The sequence below is a fragment of the Brassica napus genome, chromosome C9, assembly GCF_020379485.1.
Source record: "Brassica napus cultivar Da-Ae chromosome C9, Da-Ae, whole genome shotgun sequence".
Classification (NCBI taxonomy): Eukaryota; Viridiplantae; Streptophyta; class Magnoliopsida; order Brassicales; family Brassicaceae; genus Brassica; species Brassica napus.
Window position 1 is genome coordinate 44,819,800 of NC_063452.1, and position 19,927 is coordinate 44,839,726.

General features: G+C 37.4%; 1 protein-coding gene, 1 non-coding gene and 1 pseudogene across 2 annotated transcripts; all 3 read left to right on the forward strand.

Moving 5' to 3' along the window:
* Positions 1–1,179: 1,179 nt before the first annotated feature.
* On the forward strand, positions 1,180–11,739 carry LOC106408770 (annotated as a pseudogene).
* On the forward strand, positions 8,740–8,847 carry LOC125593703. Its single transcript, XR_007329601.1, has one exon. It is a non-coding gene; the product is annotated as a small nucleolar RNA R71 (small nucleolar RNA).
* A 3,737-nt stretch (positions 11,740–15,476) lies between the features above and the next one.
* LOC106407295 (CASP-like protein 2D1) lies at positions 15,477–16,636 on the forward strand. Its single transcript, XM_013848137.2, has 3 exons — positions 15,477–15,826; positions 16,054–16,165; positions 16,277–16,636. The coding sequence occupies exons 1-3, from the start codon at positions 15,615–15,617 to the stop codon at positions 16,529–16,531; spliced, it is 579 nt and encodes a 192-aa protein (XP_013703591.1). The 5' UTR covers positions 15,477–15,614; the 3' UTR covers positions 16,532–16,636.
* Positions 16,637–19,927: the final 3,291 nt, after the last annotated feature.

Genomic DNA, 19,927 nt, shown 5'->3' on the forward strand with positions numbered 1-19,927 from the left:
TTCTCCTCCAACAATCTCTCGAAATGTGATGAAAACATTAAAAGATTTGTCTGTTCGGTGAAGAGCCTTGAATATTTTATAATCAGTGTCGGTTTCTATCTCCATTGGTGCGGCCCCTTTACCAACCATTTCACTGTCTCCATCAATAAGCCAATAGCACATTTCAACCTCTACTTCTCTTCCCAACAAACCATAGGCAGCAAGAATACTATCTTTCAACCCGTAAACGCCTTTGATTGTAGAGCAGTCAACCGCTCTACCCATTCTATCATTATCTATCTTGAAATCCCAAGCACCATTATCATACATTATCCACGGACCAGCCATACCGACAATGTGTGAAGTTGAGATTCCTATACCCCAACAAACAAGTAAAATTAAATTTGAACAATCAAAAACGCAGAGATTCGGTTATGTGGAAGGGAGATAACAGTGTACCTAATGTGCTGTTGCTACTGGTCGCCTGAGCTTTACCACCAAAACTTCCATCAGAGTCGCGCAAACCGCTATTAGTTTCCAACATTTCCAGATCTGGTGGATGCATTTGGGTGAAATGTTGTTCTTGTACTAGGGTTTCTTTATATTATCCACCAGTCTTGATTATGTCTCACAATTATCAATTAACCCCATCCACAACTTATTTTATCACTATAATCACATACCGTTGTACGAACAAGTTTTGGCGCGAAAAAGGGGTAAAAGTACCAAGATTTACCCAGGTGAAAAAAATTGTTTCACAACTACCATCGAAATTTTAAAAAAAAGGTCACGCCCCCGATCGGAGCCGCCGAGTTTCGCACGTGTGGGAAAGTCTTTGGGTCGACTTTCATAAGCCGAGAAGGTAAAGTTTTGTGGGTCAAATACATAAAGTTCATGGGTCAAAAGGTTAAAAGTGTCATCGATTATTTATCTCTCCACTAGGTGTGCAAAATGCAAATAAAAACTTGGGCCGACCCACTTCTACAATTAAAAACTAAACGCGATCCACTCCTATAACACACCCCTCAAATAATACATGTAATGACTAGAATAACTCATAAATTTTTGTAATTACTAGACTAATCTTTAAGATGAATGAAAGTACTAAAAAACCCTCGTCTAGAAGTTTCAGAAGGAGCGATATTAAAAAAAAACCTAAATTTCTCTCAACTTCTACAAGCTTCAAGCTTTCTCCTTGGAATGGCGGTGTCTGCCTCAAATCTGTCCGCAGCGAGACTGAGCAGGTCCATTGACGACGAATCTCTTGGAGTTCCAGCGAGCTGGGTGAAGAGGAGTCTATGGGATGGGTCAGATTTTAGGGTCTGCTGGGCTCTACAGTTTTAAGATGGAAGCGCTTTTAAGAAATGGTACAGTTTTGATTCATCGATTTGAGTTTTTCTAGGGTTCAAACTAGATTCCTCATTCTTTGTTTTGGCTTTAATTTTAGTGAGGGATATGGTGTATGATGGTGATTGATCTGTTTGATATGCAAGACTGCGGAGAGAAATGAAGGGAAGTGAAGAGATTCAAGTTGAAGATCAACCCATATCACCATTTGTATTCTTCTTTTAAAACAAAGAGGAAGCTAGCAGAATATGTTTCATTGTGTGGAAGAACATGTCAGGAGAGGTATCGGTGTATTCACAATCACTCAGCTCATAGTCGAGGCGTCCAAGTGATAATTGCTGGTGCTGGTGGTGCTTCTCACTTATCAGCTATGTCTTAAACATGAACTCATCGTGTCCCTAAAAAAATACTAGATTTTCTGAAATAAAAGGCTCTTTTCTAGGTATGGTTGCTTCACTCACTCCTTTGCATGTGATTGGTACTGTTGATACCACTCAAATTACCCTAAGAAGTGATTTATACTCTCTCAAATAAGAAGTCGAGTTGTAGTACTTAGGGATCGAATTCACGGGGAGCTAGGGAACCTAAGAAATCTAATATGATTTGTTAAGCAGAATGTTTTTAATGATTTAAATGTAAATTGCAGTTTTTTAATCAAGCAAGTGTTTGCTCAATTGATTGGTTGAGGTTTTGGTGCTTAAAAAGAAATAGCTAGACTTAGGATTTTTATTCAGGAAACTTGGGATTATAATCCTACAGATGCCTAATGAGTTGCATGCATGATAATGTAAAGCTCAACTACTTAGTCAACAAGTCTATCAGCTTTCGCATGTTTAGACTTGTCTATTAACTAAATTTAAGGATCTCAACTATCGTTTGTCGATCAGTTAGAAAGTGTCGATCGATGATCCTATAGGGATATCGATCGATTCACCTTTCGCTCCGCCGATCGATTATTCAATAATGATATCGATCGATACGCTTCTAGTTAAGATTTATGCGCGGGTTGAATGGTATATGCTTACTAAGCTCACTAGATCAGCTCTCGCCTAACTCATAGCAAGAAACTTAGCTCAGATAGAATGTTTTCAGGATGAGAATGAAGCTCTTGCTTTTATCTATCAATCCTAGGGCAAGTTCTAGGTAGCTAATCTAGAAACAGACATTAATGAACAATCTTAATGACAATTACCACAACTCAGCAATCTATAGTTGAGGCTAATCCCTCCTAACCTATTTAAACCCTAAATCTAACAATGGAACTACTCAGACATGGCAAACAATTCATAACATCAATTAGGTAAGAAAACTTCATTAGAATAGTAAATAGATATTAATGAAGTTTCAATCACAAATTATAACTTTGGATATTCTCTCCAATCTATCAAAATCCTAGAAAACCTTGCTGTGAAAATAATAAAACAAGAAAACACAGAAACGCACACTTTGTCTCTAACATGGTGACAAAGCTTATATAATTAGGTTAACTCGTCAGGGGTAATCTTGTAAATTGGTGAAGACTTGGGATTCAAGTTGGCTGTGACCAAACGGGCTTTCTGCGCGCTTCGCTGTCGATCGATGTCAAGACATGAACATCGATCGATTATTCCTCTTCAAAATCGACCGATGGTCGAGCTCGATGGTCATCTCGGGTGCTTGCTCCAAATATCTCCAAAATGCTCCAAAATCATCACTTATCTCCAAATCACTCCTGATCCTATAAATATTCTAAATAAACTCTATAATATAATAATTAGTAGTTAAAACACTTATAAACCATGGATAAAAGTGGATCAAATCCATGGTCTATCAACTCCCCCAGACTTACCATTTTGCTTGTCTTCAAGCAAAACAAACAGCCGGTCTCTCTGAAAGAGGTTTGAAAACAGCAGGGACTCACATGATTTTAAACTTAGAATCATCACCTCTACAATATTGCAATCCACATCTAAAAAGTCCTAATCACAAAAGCACATTATACCATATCCTAGCTTAGCAACCAAATTCATTTAGCCAACAACTTAGCAAATCTTGTCTGACATTCCCCTCTACCAACTTTATTTCTTAGCATAAATAAAAGTGTAGGCTTTACCTTGGGGGTATCGATCACAGGATGCAAGGACTTTCAAACAAGTATCTGGACCTGCAGTTAAACATTAGTTCATATCCTCTCTCTCTACTAATTTTTTCTCTTAGTCAAAGTCTGCTTATATTTGCAAAATCATTGACCAAGATTGGACAGACTTCCATGAATCAAGCCTTAATGGTGGTTGCCACCAAGTCCTGTTCACTTCTTTTTGACCTATATCATAGGATTATTTTTAAAGCAAGCCTTAATGGTTGTAGCCACCAAGTCATGTTCTAATCCTTTACCTATAGAATTCTTATGAAGCAAGCCTTAATGGTTGTAGCCACCAAGTCTTGTTCGAATCACTTCCTAATAAATCTCTAATAGATATATATTATAATTTTATTATTTTTTTTTATCTATCTATCTATAATTCGAAAATAGAGAGAGAAATGGCGATAAATCTATCTACACAAGGCTTTACCTTCCAGACTTGTTTGAAGAATCTGATTCCATGTATACCAAGCCCCAAGACAAGCAGTTGTGTCAAGTTTAGTGTTGGAGGTCAATTTGGTTCCTTCAAACAATCTCAGCAAGTGTGAATAGTTGAAAGGTTGATCCACTTTAGTATCTTTAGTACTATCTGCAATCAGTAAGTCTAGAATGGTGCTAAAGAGTGGTTAGATAACAAACAAAAATCTAAAAGTTCATTATCCTCTTCTTGACTCAATAAAAACTTTTTGAAAAGCGTTTTAATAAGACTCATAAATAAATTACTATCAGTAAACTTCCCCCAGACTTAAACTACACTGTCCCCAGTGTAATTTCAGTCGGAGTTATGGTGATAACTAAATCTTAAGGACTCAATGTAACAAGTTAGAACGATATACCATACTGGAATGGATGTCGACCAATGTAAGGATGTTGATATCGGTTGTGGCAGGTAAGGCAATGTCGATCGATGTCGACCAATGTAAGGATGTTGATATCGGTTGTGGCAGATAAGGCAATGTCGATCGATGTCGACAACTTCTCGTCGGTCGATACTCACGGCAATCGTCTACTCGGATTTTTTTTTTATGACCTGCAATAATTAAAAACCAACATAAATAGTATATTAATAGAAACTAAATAAATATTACCTAATAGTGGGTTGCCTCCCACTAAACGCTTTGTTATAGTCATTTAGCTTGACTTTTGGAGGTGATTGGGCTGGTAGTGTTGAAAACTGGAACTTGTTGGAAAACAAGTATCCATCTCTTGTATGCGCTTGTGGAACCATGTACCAGTGAAGTCTCTCATTGCTTCATCCCCTCTGCGCAATTTTTCCTTCATTATTGCAGTTGTGTTTTCCATTCTCTGCAACCTATCTCCAAGACACTCAAGGTTGAACTGATGTCTTATAAGTGTGGCGTAAGTGTCAGCTGAGATCTCCTCTCCATGGTACTGTGTGTCAGACATGTCTGATTTCACCTTTGGTACTAGCCGGCCTCGGTTTGTAGCTTCGTCGACCGATGTCTGTCTACGAATGTCGGTCGATATGTTGTTGCGTCTGTCGATCGATGCAGATGCTTCTGGTCGACGGGCAATGTAACTCTAAATCTTCACCAATTCCCCTTGTATAGCTTCAATCTTGGAAGTTAAAGCACTAATGCTAAGATCCATTGGGAAGTAGATGTCATCACATCTCCCATCTAGCCTCTCTTCTGAAGTGTCCAGAGCTCTATAGATCTCTGCTATTAACTGATCTATCTATTCTCTGGTGTAAAAATGTTGTTGAGACTTCATCGGAGGTGAGTGTGGTGGACTGTTGTCGACCGATGCTGGTGAGCGTTGGTCGATCGATGTTGGTAAGCGTCTATCGATCGATGCATGTTGTCTTTTGTCGATCGATGTATGGCGAGAAGCGTCAGTCGCTTGATGAATTTTGGCTATGTCTTGCCTCATCTCTTCCATGCATGTAGTTAACCAACCGATGCTATCATTCAGTGGATGGTAGACACCATCAAGCTTCATCCGGAAATTACCTTCATACTTCTCTTGGGCTCCACAGATTCCATAAAACATCTCATTGATCTCGTCCTTGGTGTAGATCTCTGGTACCAGCTTGGTATGTGTGAATAAGCTAGCATGTTCAGGAAGACACATGTAGCTTGGCTCATCTCTCGAATCTATTTCCAGAAGTCTTCTTATATCTCTGTTGTGAACACGAATGGTGCGTCCCTCTATATCTCTGGCGTATTCATGATCATCTCTGTAGACTCCATACTCATTTTTCTCTTCCGAGTAGAAGTTCCTGGTACCGTAGAAATCAAAGGCCCTTCTCCCGAATTCTGGACGTCTGTCGACCAATGTTGGGACGTCAACGTCGATCGATGGTCGAGTGGGATGGCGAGACCTTTGTTTGAAGCTTTTGTCTATGCCACCAGCTGTGTCATAGAACTCTTTTGTATCCTTCTGTTGGTATTCTGGAATGTTGCGTTTATGTACAAACAAATTTTCTGCTCCATTGGCTGTCTGAAGGATGTCTGCAATATCTTTTCGATATACGTTCAGTATACGTCTGTCTATTGCTCTTGCGTAGCCATCTGGGTTCATGAAAACACCAAATTCGTCTGGAGTTAGATACTTGTTATCAAATTTATCTTTTTCGCTTACAGTGGTGTTTGGTTTAGAGCGGGTGTCGATCGATGTTGTATGAGCAACGTCGATCGATGTTGGAGGGTTGATGTCGATCGATGGACGGCTTGCTCTGTCGATTGGATGGCTGGATCGTGTTCGTCCCCAAGCAGGTTTTGATCGAAGTTGACATGTTTCATCGCGTCTTTGCATGTTGAGAAGTTCCTCATATGTGATACCTTCATGTAGTTCGTCTTTTCCTGGCTTATACATTGATATTTCTACTGCATAGCTTTCGTGATGGTGATCATCTGCCCAACTTCCAATCGAGTAGTCTCCTTCTCGCACACGGTCGACTTCTGCATCGATCGATGAGTAGTTGGCTATGTCGGTCGATGCTTGTTTCCAGTTTCTCTGTTGAGGTTGAGTATCGATCGATGGTGAGCATATTATGCCGATCGATGGTGCATTCCTTTTCCAAGAGGAATGATGTAGAAGTGTATCTTCCTCATCAAGGATGGCTTTGTACTCAGTAGCTCATTCATCCTCATAGTCTTCATCATACTCTTCTGTATGCATGTTTTGTCTGTGTATGCGGCAATAGTGGAGTTGTAGTAGTCGTTTTCCCAATCGTCTGGACTACTATCGACCGATTCTTCCTGTAGTGTGTCGGTCGATTTCTGATGGCCACTGTCGATCGATGTTGCAATGTGAGTTTCGATCGACGCCGAGTGTTTTGTCTCGTATTCCACTCCACAGTGGCAAGCTGCAATGATTCTTGGATCATTGATTCTCCTGGAGGACGTCTGTGGCTTCTTGACTGGGATGGGGTCGTAGTGGGTATGAGGATCTATGAGCGTCAAGCACAACTGATTGGATTGCAGGTTGCATACTGCTCTTACTGTTGACAAGAAGGCACTCCCAAGAAATAGAGAAGAGTTCCAGTTTAGCTTGATGTCCAGGACATGGAAATCAACTGGAACTAGGGCATTACCAATCTGCACCTCTAGGTCTCTCACAATTCCTCCTGAATTCATCTGAGAACACTCCAAAAAATTGAACAATTCGTTGCAAGGATCCACCTGCAGACCAAGATGGTCTGCCATAACCTTAGGTAGGATGCTGACTGATGCTCCTGTGTCGCACAAGGCATGTTGGAATTCAGTATCCTTCACCGTGCATGGTATTGTGAATTGCCCAGGATCACTCTTTTTCTTCAATGTAACCCTCTTCCTCATCTTTTCTCTAGCTTCACAGAACATTCTTTTGATGTCTTCTTCTTTCTCCCTTGTCTCTCTGAAGAACATCCACAATCTGTGAGTATAATAAGCCTCCTCGAACGGCTTATCTATAGGAATCCTGAAGACTCTTTTTCGGAAACTTTCATTTTCCTTATCATTGGCCCCCCTCTTCAGATGCTTCTCCACTTTTTCCTTTATTTTCCTTAGGGTTCTTCCCATAGGAACCCTATCGACTTCCCTCGAATCTTCTCCATCATCTGAAGGTATCCTGACGGTCTCTGGTGGGTTTTCTGAAGGTTTGGGTTTGGGCCTGAGTGTGTTAAGATGTGCAACATCTATCTTTGGCATCTGCACTCGATACGTAATAGGTGCTCGTCGATCGATGGGCCCTAGAGGTTGTCGATCGATGTCGACATCTGTTTGTCGATCGATGGGGGTAGCAGCATGTCGAGCGATTCTGACGTTATCAGGGTTGGGAGGATGTGGGTGTTTTGCTGCGAACTCCTCGTGAGTCAGAATCCTCGCATCATTGCAAGATGCGGTTGACTACGTTGGTGTCATCGATCGATGCTCTCGAGATCCTATCGATCGATTTGGACTGGGGACCGTCGATCGATGTTCATGGTCCGGCGTCGATTGACACCAGTGCGATCCACCGAAGCTCATCAGACTTTCTACTTCGAAATCTCCTTCTTGCAGCTTCTCTTCCTTCACCACTTGCAAGAAATCATCCCCAATGATGGCATTCACGTGGTTTTTCGTCACATCATCTCCTACCCCTCTTGTCAAGGCTTCCTGCCTCTTAACAGCTTCTCCTGTCTAAACAACCTGCATCTCCAGCTTCTTCACATGGGTGCTCAAAGTTTCAAACTTTGTGTTCAGGTTGGTGTAGACAGAATCAATCTTCCCATTGAAGTCCACTGTCATGCGCTGCTGTGCCTCAAGAACCCTATCAAGCATCTCTTCAATCTTGCTCTCTTGAGTAGGCGGCAGTGGCTTCTGGTAGTAGGAATTTCCATAACTCCTATTGTTGTTATAGTTGTTGCTGCAGGGTTTCTGGTACTCCAACTCTGGTTGAAATTTCTCCTATTTCCATTGGAGTTTCTGTTTCCACCCTGCTTTCCAGAACCTTGGAATCCAGTTCCACCAATGAAGTTCACCTCTTCTTCTTCTTCCTCTGCTCTACCCTCTGTGTCTACAGCTTCTGCATCTTCAACCAAGCAGACATGCTTCCTAAGAATCTTGTGAACACTGTCTAGCTTTGCCTTCACCTCATCCATCTGATCATTCCCAAGGATGGTGGCAGACTTTTTCCTCTCAAAATCAGTGTTCTTGGTGCTGTTGCTAGATGCTAGGTTTTCGATGACCTTTACTGCGTCCTCTGGATTCCTGGTGTTGAAGTTCCCATTGCTGGAAGCATCAAGAGCCATCTGGTACTGCACCGCGATGCCTCTGTAAAAAGTATTGAGAAGCTGTACTTCATTGAATCCATGGTGTGGACAATCTCTCTGATAAGACTTGAATCTGATCCAAGAACCTCTGAATGATTCTGCAGGTTCCTGATTGAATGTAGCAATCTTACTTCTTAAGTCTTCAGCACGTGCTTCATCAAAGAAATTGCATAAGAACAGGGCCGGACCTAGGCTTTTCAAGGCCACAAGCCGAAACAAAAAAATGGCTGGAAAAAAAGACTCAGTATTCGAACCGAGGTCTTCCTAAAATTCTCTAGTACATGATGACCACTAGACTATAGACAGTTCTGATAAGAAAGCGGCAGGTTAATTAGTTAATCAAATAGCGGCCGGAAGCATGGGCTTCTTTCGTTTGGGCCCAGGGCCGGCTCTGCATAAGAATGCATTCTTGAGGTCGCTCCAGGATGTGAGAGATCCTGGGGATAACTGCTTAAGCCAATGCGAAGCTTCTCCAGCAAGAGAGAACTTGAAGAGCTTGCATAAGAGATAATCCTCATGGACTCCCTTGACTTTAATAGCAGATATCAGATCCTCGAACCTCTCTAGATGGTCCATAGGATGCTCGTTGAATAATCCATGGTAGGCTATCTACCCCACGAGTGTGTAGTACTGCGCCTTCAACTCGAAATCCCTCAGAATAGTGGGAGGACGAATGGCTGATCTGTTGGTGTAGAACTGATCTGGACGGTTGTAGTCAGCCAATGTTTTGGGTCGCGCAGCCTCATCTACAGGTAGAGTAGTTCCTGTAGCATTAGCATCAGACTCCAGGATTGCAGCCCCCTGAGCATCTATCCTCTGACCTGCTGCATTACGCAGATGACCCTCCTGGTCATGCAGGTCTCCTCTCTCATCTCGTACAAGTATCAAAGTCGCAATCATGTCTCGCAGCTCAGTATCGATCGATGTCCGGGCTGGAGTATCGATAGATGCCGGTTGGAAGATGACGGTCGATGGAAGATGAGTGTCTTCAGTCGACGGTGGTGAACGAGTATCGATCGACGGGACTAGTGTCTGGGTCGACGGTGGTTGAACGAAATCGAGCGACGAACATGTGTTATTGTCAATAGATGAGGAGCGCGCTTCTTTGCGGATTGAACTCTCCAAACTTGCAGGTGCTGGTGAGAATGGCAGTTGAGTTTCCTTGTTGCTTCTATTACTGATGGGCATGTACCTGAAAATCAAAGAAAAAATATTGTGTCAGAAACTTAACAAATATTAGATTGAATAGGCGATCAAAACTCCCCGGCAACAGCGCCAAATTTGATACCATTCAAATTACCCTATGGAGTGATTTATGCTCTCTAAAATAAGAGGTCGAGTTGTAGTACTTAGGATCGAATTCACAGGGAGCTAGGGAACCTAAGAAATCTAATATGATTTGTTAAGCCGAATGTTTTTAATGATTTAAATGTAAATTACAGTTTTTTAATCAAACAAGTGTTTGCTCAATTGATTGGTTGAGGTTTTGGTTCTTAAAAGGAAGTAGCTAGACTTAGGGTTTTTATTCAGGAAACTTGGGATTATAATCCTACAGATGCCTAATGAGTTGCATGCATGATAATGTAAAGCTCAACTACTTAGTCAACAAGTCTATCAGCTTTCGCATGTTTGGATTTGTCTATTAACTAGATCTAATGATCTCAACTATCATTTGTCGATCAATTAGAAGGTGTCGATCGATGATCTTATGGGGATGTCGATCGATTCACCTTTCACTCCGTCGATCGATTATTCAATAATGATATCGATCGATGCGCTTCTAGTTAAGCTTTATGCGCGGGTTGAATGGTAGCTTACTAAGCTCACTAGATCAGCTCTCGCCTTACTCATAGCAAGAAACTTAGCTCAGTTAGAATGTTTTCAGGATGAGAATGAAGCTCTCGCTTTTATCTATCAATCCTAGGGCAAGTTCTAGGCAGCTAATATAGAAACATGCATTAATGAACAATCCTGATGATAATTACCACAACTCAGTAATCTATAGTTGGGGCTAATCCCTCCTAACCTATTTAAACCCTAAAATCTAACAATGGAACTACTCAGACATGGCAAACAATTCATAACATCAATTAGGTAAGAAAACTTCATTAGAATAGTAAATAGATATTAATGGAGTTCCAATCACAAATTATAACTTTGGATATTCTCTCAAATCTATCAAAATCCTAGAAAACCTTGCTGTGAAAATAATAAAACAAGAAAACACAGAAAATCACACTTTGCCTCTAACATGGTGGCAAAGCTTATATAATTAGGTTAAAACTCGTCAGGGGTAATCTTGTAAATTGGTGAAGACTTGGGCTTCAAGTTGGCTGTGACCAAATGGGCTTTCTGCGCGCTTCGCTGTCGATCGATGTCAAGACATGAACATCGATCGATTATTCCTCTTCAATATCGACCGATGGTCGAGCTCGATGGGCATCTCGGGTGCTGGCTCCAAATATCTCCAAAATGCTCCAAAATCATCATTTATCTCCAAATCACTCCTGGTCCTATAAATATTCTAAATAGACTCTATAATATAATAAGTAGTTAAAACACTTATAAACCATGGATAAAAGTGGGTCAAATCAATGGTTTATCAACTGTTTCTGTACATGCTTACCCGTTTGGATGGAGTTGATTCACTTCTCTCCATCGTTCACATATGTACACACTGCTTCATGTTTTACTTAAGCTATTAATTGCTTGCAGTTCTCAAACCTTTATCTTCTTTTTTGGTTACCAAAGATGCCTAGGAGTGTTCCTGTCGCCACAGTTGCAATTAACAACTCCACCAACACAGCCTTGCTTGCTATCCGGATGCTGGGGATCTCTAATACTGATCTCGTCTCAAGGTTCTTCTTATTTTTATCTTTTGCTACATAGTCAGAGTGAACAAGAATGAATAAGACTTGTGGGTTTCCTTTGGTTGGTCAGGATGAGTCAGTACCAGAAAGACATTAGAGAGGAGAACATGGTTAAAGGAAAGAAACTTGAGCAACAAGGCTGGGAATCATAACTGAACCAATGAATAATATTGCTGGTCAGAACTCCTAATGGTTACTGGCAAGAAGATCTTGTTGAGGAGAGTTAGTATCAGTTCTTGAGTTGTTGTTGTCACCGGTATATGTAGTTCCCTAAGATCAGAGAGTTAGTATCAGATCTTTATTACTACTATAAGTGACTTTAGCAATAAAAAATCCATAAGATTATTGGTTTTTTATATAAAATGACAAATGCAATCAGTCGCCAAAGCCACCGTTTACTTTTTGTCCTAGTTATGATGTTCACAAAATCATCGTACAATAGAACTCCACAATGAAAGAAATGAAAGAAGACAATTTGATAAGGAAGTAAAAACAGAAGAAAAGAGATGATGACAGTTACCAAAAAATTACCTAATTCTGATCCCTGGACCTTTTCTACATGTGTTTTAGGACTCTTGTAGGCCTGGGCGTTCGGGTCTTCGAGTCGGGTTCGGGCCGGTTCCTTTCGGATCCGGGTCTTTTCGAGTCCTAAATATTTAGACCCAATAGGTACTTAGAAATTTTTGGTTCGGGTTCGGGTCGGTTCTTCTCGGGTCCGGGTCGGTTCGGGTCTATAATTAAAATACCCATAAAATACCCGTAATTTTTCGGGTCCATATCGGGTCCGGGTCGGGTTCGGGTATTTAGGATCTGAAAAGGACATGATATACCCAATTCCATCAACTTTAGTTGAATATTTTTCATATATATCTAAAATTTTACAAAACAACTTAAATGAAACTATTAATAATTAAAATAAAACATTTTAAAACTCTAAATTTTACATTTTAAAGCTTTATATTACTTTAAAAATGTTAAAAAATAATAACAAATGTTGTTAACAAAAGATATTTCAACTAAATCATAAAATAATATATATAAAATAGAACACAAAAACATCATAGTTTTAGATATACATGTTTTTAAGTCTGGTACAAATCAGTTCTTATCGGGTCGGGTCTATTCGGGTCGGTTCTTTTCGGATCCGGATCTATTCGGGTCGGTTCCTTTTCGGTTCCGGTTCTTTCGGGTAAAAAAAATTTAGACCCAAAAGGTACTTGTAAATTTTCGGTCCGGTTCCGGGTCGGGTATATTTGGGTCGGTTCCGGTTCGGGTTTTCGGGTCCAGGTTAAAATGCTCAGGCCTAGACTCTTGCATAAATCATATTTGTAGCAGATCCCTGGACCTCTTCTACATGGTCTGGTGGCATCCCGTATGTGCTAAAGTTTTCATCATCGGATGTTGCTCCATCAGAATCATCACAGTAATCGAATCGATCACCCTCTTCGTCTGTATCTTCTTCATCATCTCTTTCTATGGGTTGTTTCTGATCTTCGCCGGCTCTTTCCCAACATTTTTTTTTCACTTTAAACTCTACACATACTCGAACATTCTCAACTTTGCAAAGACCCAATAATGCATGAAACTGCCTATCATTTCCTATTTTCACATGTGGTGTATCGATGCTTTGTCTGTGTAGATTCCTCTTCGGCAAAACGTACCTTAGTTCCAAATCGTTTTCTGCAAAATCAACTCTGTAATCCTCAAGTATGATTTTCACAAAATCCTCAAATCGAGTGTCTTCATTCGCAGCAACCAATATGCTCACTCGCTCATTATCTATTTCAAATAACCACTTAGTTTTCTCAACTTTCTACTTTCCATAGACGAGAATTATGTGTTCCATTACTCTCTCCTCAATATGAATTAAAAGATGCAGTTGTAGATCACCATGAAAGTGGACCACGTGTTGTTGAATGAAAGGTAACAGGAAAAAGATGACAAAGAACGTAAAACCTAAATTGAGAAAGCGTGGTTGTAATCTCTTAGCTTAAACCAAGGTTCCAAATAGGTTTAAATTAATTTAAACCAAAAATAACCCTAAACCAAATTTCAAAATTAATTAAAACAGAATTCAATCAATCTAAACCGGGATCCAATTTAGATTAAATCGGAATTTATTTGAATTTACACAGAAATTATAATTTCGTCCCACTCTAGTAATTAAAATTTATTTAAAAAGTCTGTCGCCAAAGACGGCAATTTCAAAAATCTGCCACCAAATAAATACAAAAATCGATTGAAAATTTAAATTGGGTAAACATATCTATCATAAAAATTTATGTCTATTACCGACAAACATATCTGTCTCAAAACTCTGACTACTTCGAAAAAAATCTGATTACTTCAACAAATCGGTTACAACATATGACAGACTAAAATAGATAAATATATCGACAATATTAAATCGACCATACAAATATGCTAGCTTCAAAACATATGTCGTAACATAAAAGTCTGCCACAAAATACATGGCAGATATAAATTTTACAACAGTTTAATTTAATAGATTTATTTTTCGTTAAATAAATCTGCCATCAGAATTTTTTTAATAATTTTAAATGACACTTTTGTAATATGACTTTTTATCATAACTATAGTCAAGGGTATTTTCGATCATAAAATATTTTTGGTAATTTTAAACTTTCAAGAATTATTTTAGTAATTTCTAAACTAATTTGACTCATTCTAGTAAATTTCTCTTATTTTATTTACTTCATTATTTTTTACTCTTATATCAATTACTTTGAGTTGAGTTGCCTCCTTCTGATCACACTGTATGAGATCCCTATCAATGTATTAATTTTCAAAATAAACCTACAAAACCCAATTTGAACCAACAGCCCATTTGAATCCTCGAAAGAATATTGTTGAAGCCATGGACCGAATAAATATATTTTTCTGAATAAAAATGATTTAGAGTCTAGAGAGACTGATGATGTTTCTTATGATCGAGTAGTGTAGATTCTTCTATTTCGTATTTTCAATCTCAAACCGAATCAAGAAAAAGAATGGTTTGTTTAATTCAGACGTTTCTGTCTCAGACTTAACTTAACCGAAGAACAAAAATGAAAATAAAGTGCAAAGGGGACCCTATGCTCGATCATAGAGAGTTGTTCTTCGAACTATGATGTGATCGTGTGACATCACCTTGACATATACTAGTGTCATCAACCAGTAAAAAATATGTCCCAACTCCCAACTAAAGAATTGCCACTACCGAGCAGACTTAATCAAAATGCTATGGGCTTGCAGATTAGTTTTGAACTTTTGATTGAAAATAGGGTACCCTTGAAAATATGGTTGTTAAGAGAACAATTTACAACACATTACAAAATAATTGTAACGCCTCATTCCTTCATACTCTTTACTTTACAAAACAATATGAAGCCCACCACCACAAAAGCCAGATGTCTGTCTCTCTCGCTCCCAACAACCACCGCACTAGCCTCGTCTCTATTTCTTCTCCCACTACCAGATTTTCGGTGTCACTTTCTAAAGATAGAAAACATAAATGTAATTAATAAAAAGAAACTAGAGTTAAATTTTACTATAGTTTAATCGTTAGATTCTTATTTGTTACACGTGAAAACTCTTAAGCAAACTTATTTCTACAACGTGTAGAAATACTCTTAATCCTTATGTGAATATAGGATGCTTAAACCCTATTCACATTTGTCTCTCTGAAAGAAAAAAAAACCATATTCACATTTGTATGTTTTTCTTATCTTCACATTGTCAATGAAAATTACCTCTATTCTTTTCTTCACGCGGTTTCCTAAGGTTAATAATGATAAAAAGAAATTGAAAAAAAGTTTGGACAGGAAAAGAAGAGAAAGCAACCTTTGTTTGTATCTATTATGATTTGTTCTTATTTGTCATGTGACTGCAAATACACACATATCTACATATATTTTCATATATAAATATATAAAAGAGATGATAATCTAATAGAGGCACCCACTTGGATTCAACAAACTGTTTCTTAGGTTTTCATCCTCTCCCAAAAAAGAACATAGATTTTGAGATCCAAACAGATATGAGAGACACCAACAACACAAGAGAAGGAGAGAGAAGCGGTTCTTCAAAACACCAACCACAAGAAGCTCATATGTCTTTGAAGCTCATAGATTCATGTCTGAGGCTAAGCGTGATTCCTCTCAGTGTTGCAACCATCTGGTTAACTGTCACTATTCACCAATCCAACCCTGACTATGGCAATCTAGACTACAACTCCATCATGGGTCTCAAGTATAAACTCGTTAATTTCTTTCATTTTTGAGTGATAATCATATGTATTATTACTATTTAGTTGTTATCAAGTATACTCCGTCATGACTCTCAACTGTACTCTTTGATTTCTTTCATTTTTTTTCTGTAAACTAAAACTTCTTTCATTTTTCACTATGGCAAATTTATTATTGTTTAGTTGTTATTGTTTAGTTTGTTATTTAGACTAATTGATTTGCTCTCTGCAGATACATGGTTGGTGTTAGTGTCATATGTGGTATTTATGCTCTGCTATCTACTATTTCTTCATGGGTCACAAATTTAGTCTCCAAAGCTTGGCTCTTCTTTGTCCCTGACCAGGTTTTTCGACTTCTTAAATCTATTTATCCGCTCTCTTTTTTTTTTTCTCCCAGTCATTAACACAATCTAGTATTCGATTTCTTACACAAGTGAACAATTCTGTGTGTAAAGGTCTTGGCTTATTTGATGACCACATCGGTAGCAGGAGCAACAGAGATAGTGTATTTACTTAACAAAGGAGAGAAAACAGTGACATGGAGTGAAGTTTGTTCTTCTTATCCACACTTCTGTTCAAAATTCACAATTGCTTTGGGGCTTCATGTCTTTGTTCTCTTCTCCTTCTTATTTCTCTCTGTTATTTCTGCTTATAGAGCTTTTAGTGTCTTTGATCCACCCTGTGATTCTCAAACCAATGGTCATGCTTAATTAGTCAGTATTGAATCTTGTTTGCAGCTTTGGAGTCCACATTTATTTCGATGTTGCTAGTGTTTTGACTTTCTTCTCAAAGTAATATGACTTGTTTTACCTTTTCTTTTTTCTTCATTTAATGTTGTTTTTATTATTCAAATGGGTGTATATAAATAAATCTCGTAATCTGACAATGTTTGACAAAAGATGATGGCCTGCACTTGGCAATTTGTAAAGTGTTTAGTGACCTCAAGGCATGGTGCAACGGTGTTTTATCGACCTAGCTTAACAGACATACGGCCCATACCCCCAAATTAAGTATACTTTTATCGAGAGGTTCTCGTATTGTGAACTATAGTGATAGAAACTTAGGATCATCACTACATTGGATTTTTTTTTGAACTTCCAAAACTCTTTAATTACTTGGTAAGTAATACATTAGAGACAGATATAATTGGTTTCAATTTTTTTTTGGTGTACGTGTTAAAATTCATACCATTTTACACAATAGAAAAGAAAAATATAGACTACGGTTGAGGTGTTACAAAACAAAAAAGACTACGGTTGATTTAATGTTATGAGTTTGGAATTTGATTTGTTGAGAATTTGGCTGGTAAAACTCTGATTGGTAACTATGGTTCGTTAACTAGGGGTGGACACTTTACCCGATACCCAAAGCCGCACTCGAATCCGACCCGAAAAATCCAAACCGAAATCCGAACCGAAGTAGCAAAATACCCGAACGGATATTAAGTTATGAGAGATTGGATACCGAATCCGAACGGGTAATATCCGAATCCGAACGGGTAATATCCGAACCCGAATGGATATCCGAAAATAACCGAACATATATATACTTACCCTTATATTTCTAGTTTACATCTCTATCTTTTTTTAAAAAAATATTTGTATTGATGTTACACATACTTTAAGATCATAAATATATATATATATATATATATATATATAATTATGGAGAAAATGATTTGATATTCATTGAAAATGCATGTCAAACTTTTTGTTTCATGTATTAACAAAAGTTACATTCAAAGTTTAAAAACAATACCCAAATTAATATCTATTTGTTTTCGAAATATTATCTTCAAACCTATTGATCATTCGATCTATAAAAAATAAAAAAATCAGTTAAGCGAAATCCATATTTTTAAATACAAGAAACTTTAAAATGAAAAAATTAATTTTTTTCTTTTAAAATCTAAATATCCGAACCCGAACTAAAAATACCTGAACCCGACCCAAAGTACAGAATTACCCGAACGGGTTCTCTATCCCTATACCGAAATACCCAAAAATCCGAAATACCCGATCCGAACCCGAATGGGTATCCGAACGTCCACCCCTATCGTTAACTATGGTGATTAGGTCCTTCCAATTTGTTCCTAAATTCTGATACATTGAATGATGTAGCATATTATCCATTACCCAAATCGTTGATTCTAATTCTGAATGCAAAGTTAATTTCTGAATTTTTTTTTTTGATGATCCTGGTATCCAGAGCCCCGAGAGGATCCGATTAGCACCAATGACCGTCCACCGGAGCTTAGCCGGGGAGCCCGCCGAGGCATCCAGAAGAGCTGGTGATCACCCCATGTAAATTCCACCAGTGGCCACACGTTAGCAGGCTTCTCCGTATTGGGCTCGAAGGTCTCTCAAGATAATCACTTCCCAGCAGCACTCGAACCCATGACTTCCCAGGTTGAGTTTAACCACTGAACCACTAACACGTGGTTAATTTCTGAAATTTTAGTTTTATCAGATTCTGAATTATTATATTTATTCCTAAGTATGCTGAATTCTAGAGTTTTTTTTTTAGTTTTGGATAAAACTTTTATTTTTATACAAGATTAATTTGATGAAGAAATTGTAGATGTGCCTTGTTCATATTTTATAACTAGCAAAAGAAGTTTATCAATTTAAAATATAAATTTTGTGTATGTCATGATAATATTAATTAATATTTCCGAATCATTTTCGACAAAAATCGTCGGTCGAAAAAAATCGTCGGAATTTCTTCAGGTTTTCTGATGAATTTCTGACAAAATTCCGACGGAGAAATTTCCGACGGATGAATTTTCGAACGAATATATTTCGACGAAATTTCGACGGACAAAGTTCCGACGAATAATATCCGTAGGAAATTTTGTAAACTATTAAAAATAAAACAAATTTTATTTAAAATATAATATTTAAATTAATTAATTACTGAAATACAAAATTTAAAAATCATTTATAATAAATATTTTAATTATTGATGTATAAATAAAATAAAATTTAAAATTAGAAAACCGTTTTTTGTTTATAATAAATGTTTTTATAAATTTTTAAAAACATAAAATATTTTATAAAATTTTAAGACAAAGAGAAAACATTTTAATAAATTTTTAAATTTTTTTTGTAATTGAAACCGTTTTCTAAAAATTGAAATCTTGGCGATCTTCTCTATCTAATGAATGGGGACAAAAAACTTTTGTCGATTGAAAAGGTTTTAAAAAAAAATTTAAAACATTTTGATAAACTTTAGAAACCAGAAAACGTATAAATTATAACAAACTTAAAATTTTTTTATGAAAATTTAAAATGTTTTATAAAAAGATTAAAACATTTAATAAAATCATAAAAACGTTTTAAAACAACAAAAAATAATAAAAACTTGAAAACAATATATATATATATATGTTTATTTATTTTTTATTTTAAATAAAACTTTCAAAATTTATAAAAACACCAAAAAGGTTTTAAAATTTGAAATACGTTTTATAAATAATAAAAACTTTTTTAATTTCACAAAACAACAAATTAAATAACAAACCACAAAATCACAATCAAAACCTATCTAAACCACAACCTAACAACAAAATCTAACATCTAATTCATAAAATTCTTCATCCTAACATAAATCTAACATTCAAAACCTAAAATTCACAATTTCACAATCAAAAAGTAACATAAGTCAAATGAGAAAAGGAAAGAGATGACTTACATAATTTGTAAGGTGGATTTGAGGAGTTTAAGGCTTAGAATCGCCGGATTAGAGAGAGAATCGGAGAGAATTTGTGTGTGTTTAGAGAGAAGGAGAAGAGAAATGAGGAAGAAGGGGCTTACGGTTTATATTAAAAAATTTCTGACGGATAGAGTTCGTCGGAAATCCGTCAGAATTTTTTATTTTGACGCTTCGCGCAAAATTAGGCGATGTCTTTTTTTTTGGGGTAAATTTCAATTTCCTACGAATATACCATTTTCGTCGAAATATACCATATTCGTCGGAAATTAGTCGGAAATATATTAGTCGGAAATATATTCGTCAGAAATTCGTCAAAAATTTCCGACGAATTTCTAACGAACTACATATTGGGGCTTTGAAACATAGCAAAAATAAACAGATAATAGCCATTG